An 11,606-nucleotide genomic window follows, 5' to 3' on the forward strand; every position below is an offset into this window, starting at 1 on the left:
CTTTGAGCATGTCCCCATCCTTTTCCCCACAACAACTCGGAAACCCCCTCCCCTCAATTATGCGCCCTCGACTCCGCCACGGTATCAGCGTCCCGCGCCATCCGGTTCTCCCGCGCGGCGGCCTGCAGCGTCTGATTCCGTGTCTGGCGCTTCTGGGCCTCGAGCTTCTTGGCGAGGTCGCCTTTTGCCTGGTTCTGCTGCATGCGCGCCTATATGTCGCATCTTTGGTTAACTGTCCTGTGCGTGTGCGCGCGAAAAAGGGTATTGTCTGTTGCGCACCTCGGCGGCTCTGTGCGCAGCTTCTTTGGGGTCCTGACCAGCGTCGGAGCTCGCGCCTAGCGTCCGTCCTGGACCTGTTACTCGCGCGATCTTGGGACTGCTGCCGGTGCTGCCGGTGGAGGCTGGGGCCGCGGAGGAAGTCGCGCGCGCGTTTGGAGGGGTGGCTTGGACGGGCCGCGGGGCGTCGAGCGTGTGGGGTTCGCCTTTGAAGTTGGAGGAACCTTCGCGGCTGCAGAGGTTGCCCATTGCTGCTTGTTGGGAGCGGAGGAGCCTGGTTGTCGCTGTAGTCGCAAGAGTTGGACGTTCGGTGATTGAGGGGTTCGCTGGATGGTGATGGAGGGTCGGTGGAGTGGGGTGTGGGGTGCGCGGCTCTGCGGCGATGCGGGCTTGGCGGTTGCGGCTGAGGCGGCGAGCTTTCGTGGCCACGCGAACTTCGAGGCGTAGTAGAACGGATTGAGGAGCTGATTTCGTCATGTAGAGCTCAATCTTGGCGAAATATACTCGTGGTCGTGCGTCTGGGTACTGTTCTGAAGCCAAACTGATGTCGTGGAGCTGGCCACACGTCATTGGTCGAGCCGAACACTTCCACCATACTCCACTGCCGAATTCGAGCCCTCCGCATCCATCGACACCCTCCGCTGCGTGCTGGCTGCTCACCCATCCGTTCTACGGCTAGAACAGTTACGGCAACCTTCCTTAATACGCTCACTTTCGTTCTTCCGCCGCCTGGACCTTGGTCATCGTACGAGACAGCCGCTCCGCCCCGCATCGTTCCTGGCCGCCGGCCACCAGGGTACACAATTGAGCACCGCATATCTGGTTCCATATCGCTACTCAACCAACCTGGAACCTCAACTCAGCTCGAAAAGTCGAAGGTGTTCACAATCATAGGGCTGTTACAATAGATGCTAGTCTTCCCCGCTCTTTCCCTACACTATGCTCAGGTACTCCAGAGATTCGCCGCGTTTCGCGCAACACTTCGTAATATTCTAATTGCTGTTGCAGGCGTGTACAACCTCAACCTCCCCCACTAGCTGGCTCGAAACGCTCGTGGTCCGGGGAAATATGCTCAGGCAACACAGCGCTCGGCGCGCCGCAGACTAGCTGCGCATCACGGTATACAGACACCGACTGTATGGACTGCATCGACCCGAGGATGGTCTGCACAACCGGTCACTGCCCGGATTTCCACTCCGAACCCCCGTCTCCACGTACCATCTTAGATGAGCGGGAGTGCCAGATACTACTAGGTGTGCCTTGCAAGCCGGTGAATAGTTCAGCCCTTGCCCCGCTGACTTCTCAGCAGCTCAGATGAGGACAGATCCATTTTACTGTCCTTTCGGAAACACAGACTGCCACTTTGATCCGAATTGCACGCTGCCGCGGTCCGATGAGTGCGCCGAGTGCAAAGATTGCCCAGAAGACGTTTGCGGCAGCCCTGAATGCATAGAGCCCGCCGCTTATTGGAACCGTGAATGCGTGGTCCCTGAATGTAAACAACCTTGCTTTGACGACGATTGCGAAGATTCCCCCAAGCTACTCTGCCGTCCCAGCATACAGCAACGTCGATTCGAGCATCGGTCAGGAGTGCCGGCTACTTACCTCGATCTTTCCGGCTCTGTGGGCTTTACTCGAGCAGCTCACAACGTGGGCAATTATGGTTTGGGGGGATTCTTCGATGCAACCGGCGCCTCTGGATTCGACATCGGTAACTACTCGAAACCCACGTTCGCCAATCTCGAACAGCAAAGCTATGACATATTACGCGCTTTACAGACCCCTGGAAGTAGTACTGTCATAAGTGCTACGCCCAGCAGCGGGTCGGAGAGCAGGAATCAGTCGCAGACACCTTCCACTTCCTCATCTGATTTGGGGACTGTCCAAAGGGACACAAAAACGAAACAAACTCAGAAAGCTGCTACCAAAACACCTCCGCGGCCAGCGGATTTGGAGCCTGTCACGCTTAAATGTCAGTGGCATATAAGTGGAGGCAGTGACACTGAAAACCCAGCGTTATGCGGGTACGTCACTCAGAGCGGACAGGCTATGTGCAACCACATCGACGAGGTCCATATCACCGCCATCAAGAGCACCTCCAAGAACTGGGTCTGCGGATGGTACGGCTGCGACCGCCATAACACCGAAGGTTTCGGCAATAAAGCCAAATTAAGAAGGCACTGTGAAATCCACTGCCTATGTAAGTACCACACTCGGCGTCCTTATGAGCCCTCCTCAACTGCACATATCCCATTTCCTTACCATGTCTCCTCCGCCTCCTTTGTTACACCTCACCACTAACACCGCGTCTCTCCTTCGTAGACAACGGCTTCCAATGCCCTGAGTGCCTCGCCCTCTGCCGCACCCAACAATGCCTCGACAACCACATGCGCACTCACACAGGCGAGTGCCCCTTCAAGTGCCCCTACGAGGCCAACGGGCCGCGCCTATACGCCGAACCCTTGCCCGGCGCAGCTCTCAAACCCGCCCCCAAATGCAGCGGCGCATTCGGCACCAAAACCGGCCTCGACACCCATATCCGCGCCATCCATACGCGGGAGAAGAAATTCGTCTGCGATTTCGACGGCTGCGATTTCGCGTGCGCCGACTCCTCGAACCTGTCCAAGCACCGCCGGAAGCACCTCGGCGGCAACCCCAAGGTCTTCCGATGTTTGCATCCGGGCTGTGGACACGCGCCTAAGGGCTCCTGGGACGAGATTCGCCGCCATTTTGTAGCGAAGGGGCATTGTCCTGAGCTGCTGGATGATCAGGGGGACGCGCAGGCGGAGTATAAGAGGAAGGCGAGAGAGGCGAAGAAGATGGCGCCGGAGACGAGGGCGAGGGAGGCGAAGATGCGGCAGGTGAAGATGCTGAAGAGGGGGAAGGCTGCGGCTGCGAATTCGGGTACTGGGTATCCGGGAAGCACTCATCCGGCGCCTACCGCCCCGGATATGATGATGATGGAGACGACGATTGCTGCTACGACTACTTACGATTATGCCCTGCCATCGGCGGAGAGCGGGCCTCTCGATATGATGATGTTTTGAGGCACTAACGCTGCGACGACGGCTACTACGGCAAGTGATACGGATTACCTCTGCAGATTACCTCCGCAGACTACTTCTGCAGGCTACTTCTGCGGCTTATCGCTCTGGACTGCTCACGACTGTTGCTTACGACTACTGCTTATGATGATTGCTCAGCATTGACGAGCGATGCGGCCGTTCTACTTCGCGCTGGTGGGAAAACGCGACGGCTTAGAAGGTTTGCATTCTGCCTTGGCGGCGCCTTACTAAACTGGTTCAGAGGAGTGCGCAGGCATAGACCATAGACTGGGGCAAGCTTTGACAGTGAGGTCAGTCCTCTTGATTGGGACGGACCCCGTGTACACAGATGGCTTAATAAAGATCACACTTAGTTGCAATATTTCATGTCTTTGATTGTGCCTACAATGGCTACTGAATGTTTCTTACAAGGAAGCAAAGGATAAAACCGCCCGGAGCTCGCCGGCTCACTGTTCTCCTCCGCGCGCATATGCGCCATGAGCGAAAGACATATCTAAAAGGGTGCCCCAACGCACTCATAACGCCTCTCCTCCTCCAGTTGTTGCCTTTTTGATCAGATGCAGTAGAACGCTCAATGCGGGTATAGCAAGTCGTAAGCAGACAAAAATAAAAGAAATAACCTGTTCTTCCGGATCTGGCGGTGGTTCAGGCGATGTTAACTTGGGAAGCGGCAGCAGATTCGAAGTGAAAGTCCAATCCCTCCCCAGTATCGAGGTCTCGGTAGCGCTCTGGCTTTTTCCTCATACGTGTAGATCGTCGCACTTCGAGCTTGTTAGCATGCTGAAGAAAGGTATTATGAAATTGGTGATATCAGGCGTGGATGCTGGGTATATGTTGTTGGGTTCGAAAACGCGTCATCGCCGGACGCCGACGGGCGGAGCGTTGTAGTTACCGGCAAGCGGACTGCCTGCTTGGCCGTACTCCTGCAAAGGGATGTTAGCAACGGCGCTGAGCTGTATCTCGAGACGTGGTAAAAAGGATGTGATTACCTTTCGGCGCTTCTTCTTCGCACCGCCACCCCAGCGCTCGTCTTCCCCGCCCGCCGACTCGGTTGCCGCATCGTCGCCATAGCCTTCGTAGCCTTCGTAGCTGGCATCGTCGTAGCGCCGCTTCGTTCCCGTGCGCTCTGGCCGCGATGGTTTGATCAGAGGCGAAGGCGCGGGGGAGGCGCGGCCTCCAACTTGCCCAACTGCACCCTTCTTGGCGTCCACTAGGGGCTTCGGCTTAGGCGCCTCCTCTTGGGCGATGATGCCCTTCCATTTGGCATCCTCGCTGGGTGGCAGTTTTCCAGAACCCATCTGCAGAGCGCGGTCGAGCTTGGACAGCAGCGCTGATGGGTTTGTCATCTCTTTCCCCTGGACCTTCTGGACATGCCATTCGAAGTCAGGATATATTAGCATGTTCATGAACTGGCCCTCCTCCACGACGGCTTTGTTCTTCCCACCAATCTGCAGCCGCTTGATCTGGCCCTCGTACGATTTCCGCAACTTGTTGATCTTCTCACCGGTCACGGGGTCCTTCCGCGCAACACTGGCAGCGATCTGCTCGAGACCGTAGAGCGCGATAAGGTTCTGCGCACCATGCGGGCGGGCGACGGGGTGCGCTATGTCCAGCAGCCTTGTGTTAACCAAGCACAACACAAAAACATGGTTGCATGTCACGAGTAGCAGGGACCTTACGCTTCTCGCAAAGCTTGTAAAGAGAGCCCAAATCGGCATCGAGCCGCTCCAAGCCCACTCTTCTTCCGCTTGCTGAAGTGGAGACGCCTTGCCGGTCATGGTTGCTGTGTCTGTGGTCCCGGAGGTCGGTCATCTCTGTGTCTTCGCCGGAGGCCTTGGTGCCGTCGTCTACAGGCGTGTCCTGCATTTGCGCATCGCCGTCGCCGTCTCTGATCGTGGAGAGCGCGTTATCGGTGATGCTGTCGGCTGGTGTGGGGAAAGAAGTGGCAGCCGTCACGACCGGCTGCTGCGAGTTTTGCGAAGCCATAGCGGCGGACAATGGCGGAGAGAGTTCCATCTGCTGGAAAGTCGGGGAGGTGGTGGAGTATGCATAGGAAGGCGGTGCGGAAGACATGTACGGTGGAGACGTTGGTGTGCGAGGGTGGACAACGGGCGTCTTTGTCTCCTCAGTCGGTGGCTTGGCCAAGTGATACGGCGGTGATGCTGGCGAGAACGAGCCGGAGGTGCGCTGACGCTTGTTCTGGCTTGCGGACATAGGGAGTGTCGTCGTCGCAGTTGCTGAAACAGCGACTTGAGCAGAGAAAAGGATGGTGGGGGGTCGAGCTTGCCCGACGGTGCCCGGCTTTCCCTTGGGTCGGTTCCGCTGACGATGTCGAAGGCAAGGGCCCCACCGCAGGAGTACCGGGCAACTACCTCTTGTGCTCGACCATCTGCTGGTGAAGTCTTCTTAGGAGGGCAAGAGTCCGGCGAGCAAGGGCTGTCCGGCAGCGCTTCACGAGGACGATAGGCGGAGTGGAGTGGTGCGAAATGGAGAGGCTGTTGTTGGAACAATGAGGCTGATGTCGGGAACGCTTTGCGCTCAGCCTTGGCGCCACGTGACCATGGAAGACTTTCTTGATCAAACATGCATCTGCACCGAAACACAACGACGTTGTATAATACAGCGCTTCCACACATTTGAGCAAACGTCTCTGCACATCCTGGAGAGCCAGCAATATGGCTGGTGACAACGCCGCCGCTGCGCAGCCCATACGCCCTGCGAGTGCAAACAGGACTGCCCCAGGAAATGCATCAAACCCAAATGGCCCAAAGGTACAGCAGCCGAAGCCGCAAGCTCTATCAACACGGCCAGGAGCAAGCGCTGTGCTGGTGTCTGCGCGTCAAAAGGGCAATCCAATTCTCAGCAACATCAAATCCGTTCCTTGGGAATACTCAGATATCCTTGCGGACTACGTCCTGGGCGCCACTACCTGTGCTCTTTTCCTGTCATTAAAGTATCATCGTCTGCATCCCGAGTACATCTACTCGCGTATTCGTGCGCTTGCGGGAAAGTATAATCTCAGGATCATTCTCACGATGGTCGACATTCCAAATCATGAGGAACCACTGAAAGAGCTATCGAAAACATCTCTCGTCAACAATGTCACTATCATTTTGTGTTGGAGCGCGCAGGAAGCCGGACGCTATCTCGAACTATTCAAGACCTACGAGCATACCGCCCCGACCAGTATCCGCGCTCACCAGTCCACGAGTTATTCAGACAAGCTTGTTGAGTTTATCACTGTACCCAGAAGCATCAACAAGACAGATGCCGTGGGCTTAGTGTCAAATTTTGGTAGCATCCGGACGGCAGTCAATGCGAGACCCGAAGAGGTGTCATTGATTGCAGGATGGGGCGAGAAGAAAGTTCAGAGGTGGTGCAACACGGTGCGTGAGCCCTTCAGGCTGAGGAAAGCCGCCAAGAGAGGTATCAACAGGGAAGAGGGTAGTGTAGCACCACTCGCACTGTCCGGGCAAAACACCCCTGCGGACGGTGAAGAAGAGGCCCGCAGGGTACCTACACTTGGCGTGGGGTCACCTGTTGGAGTCAACTCTCCGCTCAGCAGGCCTCCGTCCGCTGCAGGCGCTACTCCGGACGCAGATAGAAGACCCCCTATCAGACCGGCGGAGAGTATTTCTACTTGGATGCCGGATGAGGACGAGGAAGAGGCTATGCTTGCTGCAGCTCAGGAGGCAAGCCTACCACCACAAGACACCCGAAACAACAACATCCAATCAAAGAAGCGCAAGGTGCAAGAAGACGAACCCAGCGAGGGCGTCATGGCAGCCCTAGCCAAGCTCAGGCAGTAAACATGATAATGCGACATCATGATTACCATCTAATCGAGCTTCAACGCCTCTATGAGGACCCGCACGTGTTTCGTCAGCTGCAAGCAGAGATAGTCCTTCTCTCTCCCGGGCGTGAACTGTAGCGAATGACCGAACAGAATCGAAGCCTTCTCGGCCTTTTCCGGATCGCTATGCCACCTCTTCTGTCGGTCCTCTAGACCAATCACCAACCCTTCCAAGGTGACCTTGCTGATGTGGGGTTTCACTTCATTCTTTGCGGCATTTCTCGCTAATCGCAACCAGTAATCGGGTTCCAGATCTACGCTGAAGGATCCGGGGCAGTCGAAGTTTCCTGTGTGCAGATGCCCTGTCTCTGGTGAAAGGTCGCCCAGCTGCATTGTCTTAAACCTTTGCTGCGCTTTGAGTTTCTGATTTTCGGCATTGAGCGCCGCGAGGACCTTGTGGAAGCGTTCAGCGATAGCCATGAGCAGAGTGTTCATCAGAGCTGTATTCTGCATCGCCGTAGCCGGTTCTTTCGGGCATTCTTGGCAGTGCAGCACCTCGGATGCTGTGTTCATCGCCGAGCGCAGGGGGGCGAGACAAAACGGAAAGGCGAAGGACTTGATAGCGTGGAGGTTGGAGAGTGTAAGGTACAGCGTAGACAGGCATGCACAGGCTGGTATCGGTGTAGTTTGCCTTGGGGCTGTCTCTGGCGGGCTCGGAAGACTATCTGGGTTTCCTGCGGGATAGTTGATCATTGTAGGGGTGGCCATTCCATACGTTAGAAGTGGAGGGCTGCTCAAGTCAGTAGAGTATTCCAGCCACTGGATGGTTGCATCTGGCAGACCTAAAGGCTATATCGCCCAGTTGCATTGGTAAATCTTCGATGGTCGAAACTGCTCGACCTGGTTGACTTCCCTCGTCCGCGCCAGCCCATGCATTAGAGCCACCAGGTCCATCCGATGTAGGGATCGTTATGTCCCCGATTGACTCGGCCGAGTCCTGAATCACGACCTGCACTCCTTGATGGGTTCGCTCCATCCTCTGCCGCTTTCTGGGCCGTCCCATAGTCTTCTGCACAGAGTAGACACACTCTATACCATCAACATCACAACGCTCACAGTTTGGTCGCCCGCTTGAACATCTGAGCTTCCTGAACCCTGGACGGCCGTCAGCTCAAGCTCTCGCATTAAAGGGCTTCGCGGAGTGCTCACGACACGCGTCGCACGCAGTGTGCTTTTTCGTTCTATCGTCTGTTCCATCCATCTTGGGTTTCGATTCTACTACTTCGAGAGAGAGACTGGAGAGGAAGGAACAAACGTCGCTTCCCAGCGTCGAGGCCAAATCCTTCGGCTTATGCAGCAATCATGTGATGCTTACTTCCTCCACACCCGCCAAGCCCCGGCTTACTTTGATGCGTTCTTGCTTTGTGTCTTTGGTGACTACTATATTCTCTCGATGTCAAACGGCGTTGTGGAACTGTTGTTACAAGCCCAGTCATTCGGAGGGCCATGCTATACCAATCAACAACGAACTTTTGATACTCGTAGAACTCAAAACCGGACGGTTAACACCAAGGAATAGCCCTTGGTTTCCGTATCTGGGCAAAAGTCAGCGGCTTACCGCCGTCAAGGCAGCCACAAGATTTCCAAGGCTTTCTTCACATATCTCCTCGGTCTACATCCATATAAGCCGTAGTTACAGCCACTGAATCCTATTCAGCATTCCAACCCCACGATACAATCTCGAGACCATGGATCCATATTCTCCAACCAGCATTCGTGGCTTCTTCTACCGTTGCCTTTTCAGTAATCCTCCATACTCGAGTTCAGACTTCCAATTCCGATTTTTTAGTAGCGCTGTGTGGTCGATTTCCCTCTTCCTCACCTCCTATCGAAGGATGACAAGGCCAGATTCCGACGTAACTAAGTCTCTGATCGTCCTGGCCGTATTCCAGTATATATTCCTCTGCCGCGCTCTGCGCCTGTGGCGTGCGCATCGGAAGCACTCGCAGTACCCCTATAAGACGCGCGAAAGCTTCGCGAGTATGACAAATGAGCACGCATGGGAGATCCAGAAATATGTCTTCTCCTTGGAGTTTCCTTTTACTGTGGAGAAGAGTCTACAGTTCGCGCTGTTCAGGTAGGCTATCCGCAGTGTACTGTTCAATGAGGAACCCTATCGCCCCGGCAGACCCAGCATCAAGTCGTCGTTTCCCTCGGGCTGATATGGCTTTCTCTCAGGCTGATATGGCTATACTTCATGCAGGACATACGGCATACCCACGATATCAACTCTACTTGTCAAAACCAAGCAGCTCTCCTACTCCGCCACAGCATCAAAGGTACCCTCCCCCAGCCACCTCGTCCATCCAGCTCTCCGCCCTTACCTTTTTCCAGTCGGCTCTAACCACACCTACCAGCGCGTTGTCGATACCGCAGTCCTCATCTCCGAATTCATCGGCCACAGCCCCACGACCGCGCGACACAACGCCGCCATTGCACGTATGAACTACCTACACAGCATCTACCAAAAGTCCGGTCTGATCAGCAACGACGACATGCTCTTCACGCTCGCGCTCTTCGCGCTAGAGCCGATACGCTGGATCGCGCGGTACGAGTGGCGGGACCTAACGCCCATGGAAACGTGCGCCATCGCCACGTTCTGGAAGAGTACCGGGGATGCCATGGGGATCTCCTACGACGCTCTGCCGTCGAGTGGGACGGGGTGGAAGGACGGCTTGCACTGGCTCGAGGAGGTCGAGGCGTGGAGTCAGGCGTACGAGGAGCGGTACATGGTGCCTGATGTGCACAACCACCAGACGGCCAACGAGACGACGGCGATTCTGCTGTATGAGATGCCCAAGTCGTTGTGGCCAATTGGGAAGAGGATAGTCAGTGCGATGATGGATGATAGGCTAAGGGCTGCTATGCTGTAAGCCCGGCCTCGTACCCTAACCATTCACTCCATGCATACTCAATACCCCCCAGGTACGAGCCGCCGCCCCCAGGATATATCGAAAGGGTCAACTACGTCTTCCTCGTGCGACGGCTCATCCTTCGGAATCTCGCACTTCCGCGACCCTATGCCCTCCGCTACATGACAGTCACCGACGATCCGGATCCGAAGACTGGCCGATATTACCGCACCGGCTACGACGCTGAGCCGTGGTACGTCCCTGCTACGTTTTGGAATCGCTTCGGGCCTCAGGCGTGGATGCGATGGCTTGCCGGGAGGCCGTATCCAGGTCGGGGATTCAAGCCAGAGGGATTAACGATTCCGGAAGTCGGGCCGGTTAACATGGAGGGAAAAGGTCGTGATTATTTTGAAGGGACGAAGGAGAAGTTGATGGGGATGGGGAGGGGCGGATGTCCTTTTGCGTTTCAAAAGGAGTGAACGAGGGCATGATGGAACCTCCAAATTAATGTTGTCTATGACCTTGGAAGTTACTTTCCAAAGAGATTTCGAAATCCACGAGGGATTTGGACTAAGAGAGCTTGAAGCAGCTGAATGTGACTGTGATTAGAACGGCTATGGAAGTCGTCGTGGCCGCAACATCATACGCCTTACGTGCAGTCACCGACCGTTGTCCTGCGAACTTTGTCCGGTAAGAGCCATACTGAGCCGGCATTGATGATGTAACGAGCTACAAGCGTGTCCTTCATCGAACGTTCATCCCTCGGATATATATTGAAGACACAGCACCTGCAAAGCGAACGCCCCGGAAGCTTCATGTGATGTCCGTAATTTCGGTAAGGTACATCGCTGTGCCGTGAAATCCGCACCGACAGCCCGGAATGCAAACGCTTTGTAAAGCAAAGATCACCAGTACCATCCCCTTACGCCTCAGCCTGCCGTGCCAGCCAGTCAGCTTCCTGTGTCCCACAGAACTTCTTCAGAACCTTCATACCTTCACAGCGTACTTCCTCTGCGGGAAGTGCATCGCCCTCTTCTTCTGCTTCTCGGTTACCAAGCTAGCCTCATGCTTCGATAACCTTCTGCGCATTGCACGCGTCTGCTTCGGGCGGAGGTCCAGCGGCATGTACTTCTTGTTCTTGTAGAAGAGCCGTAGTTGCGCGCGCTGGTTCGCGTTGATTATTGTGAGGACTCGGGCGATCGACTTGCGGACATCGTGGCTGTTGCATTGGGCCCGTGTTAGAGAGATCTTCTTCTGCCTGATAGGGAGGATTGATGGTAGTGTGATGAGCGCGGATTTCGTTACATTTTGGTGAGCTTGGTGGAAGCGCCGCCGGCAATCTTCTGTGTGCGCAGCTGCACCAGCTCGGTCTTGAGGTCGTCGAGCTGCTTCTTCAGGTCGTCCTTGCTCTTGCCCCAGAGCTGGCCGGCCTTGACTTTTCCTGAGGACGACTGCAACTGTCAGTTGTCTGCAATGCCATTCTTTCAGTGGCTCCCCTCACCATTGTGTGTGAGTGTGTCGGCTAGTCGTTGGCGTGTGGTGAGGTGAATATCGTCGTCG

The 11,606-nt window shown here is 55.6% G+C and overlaps 7 protein-coding genes across 7 annotated transcripts; 3 read left to right on the forward strand and 4 right to left on the reverse strand.

Annotated features, from left to right (window-relative positions):
- Positions 1-53: 53 nt before the first annotated feature.
- W97_00565 (uncharacterized protein) lies at positions 54-525 on the reverse strand (the record flags this gene model as incomplete). The annotated part of the gene is made up of 2 exons (XM_007778478.1): positions 54-209; positions 280-525. The coding sequence occupies 2 exons, from the start codon at positions 523-525 to the stop codon at positions 54-56; spliced, it is 402 nt and encodes a 133-aa protein (XP_007776668.1).
- A 2,138-nt stretch (positions 526-2,663) lies between these two features.
- Positions 2,664-3,323, forward strand: W97_00566 (uncharacterized protein; the record flags this gene model as incomplete). Its single annotated transcript, XM_007778479.1, has 1 exon — positions 2,664-3,323. The coding sequence occupies one exon, from the start codon at positions 2,664-2,666 to the stop codon at positions 3,321-3,323; it is 660 nt and encodes a 219-aa protein (XP_007776669.1).
- Positions 3,324-4,195: 872 nt separating this feature from the next.
- On the reverse strand, positions 4,196-5,555 carry W97_00567 (uncharacterized protein; the record flags this gene model as incomplete). The annotated part of the gene is made up of 3 exons (XM_007778480.1): positions 4,196-4,264; positions 4,331-4,944; positions 5,021-5,555. 3 exons carry the CDS (start codon positions 5,553-5,555, stop codon positions 4,196-4,198), a joined length of 1,218 nt encoding a protein of 405 aa, XP_007776670.1.
- A 461-nt stretch (positions 5,556-6,016) lies between these two features.
- On the forward strand, positions 6,017-7,150 carry W97_00568 (uncharacterized protein; the record flags this gene model as incomplete). Its single annotated transcript, XM_007778481.1, has 1 exon — positions 6,017-7,150. The coding sequence occupies one exon, from the start codon at positions 6,017-6,019 to the stop codon at positions 7,148-7,150; it is 1,134 nt and encodes a 377-aa protein (XP_007776671.1).
- Positions 7,151-7,179: 29 nt separating this feature from the next.
- W97_00569 (uncharacterized protein) lies at positions 7,180-7,887 on the reverse strand (the record flags this gene model as incomplete). Its single annotated transcript, XM_007778482.1, has 1 exon — positions 7,180-7,887. One exon carries the CDS (start codon positions 7,885-7,887, stop codon positions 7,180-7,182), a length of 708 nt encoding a protein of 235 aa, XP_007776672.1.
- Positions 7,888-9,029: 1,142 nt separating this feature from the next.
- W97_00570 (uncharacterized protein) lies at positions 9,030-10,525 on the forward strand (the record flags this gene model as incomplete). Its single annotated transcript, XM_007778483.1, has 4 exons — positions 9,030-9,271; positions 9,398-9,473; positions 9,552-10,063; positions 10,120-10,525. The coding sequence occupies 4 exons, from the start codon at positions 9,030-9,032 to the stop codon at positions 10,523-10,525; spliced, it is 1,236 nt and encodes a 411-aa protein (XP_007776673.1).
- A 508-nt stretch (positions 10,526-11,033) lies between these two features.
- On the reverse strand, positions 11,034-11,550 carry W97_00571 (60S ribosomal protein L35; the record flags this gene model as incomplete). Its single annotated transcript, XM_007778484.1, has 3 exons — positions 11,034-11,265; positions 11,352-11,497; positions 11,548-11,550. The coding sequence occupies 3 exons, from the start codon at positions 11,548-11,550 to the stop codon at positions 11,034-11,036; spliced, it is 381 nt and encodes a 126-aa protein (XP_007776674.1).
- Positions 11,551-11,606: the final 56 nt, after the last annotated feature.

The sequence above is a fragment of the Coniosporium apollinis genome (genome assembly GCF_000281105.1).
Source record: "Coniosporium apollinis CBS 100218 chromosome Unknown supercont1.2, whole genome shotgun sequence".
Taxonomy (NCBI): domain Eukaryota; kingdom Fungi; phylum Ascomycota; class Dothideomycetes; genus Coniosporium; species Coniosporium apollinis.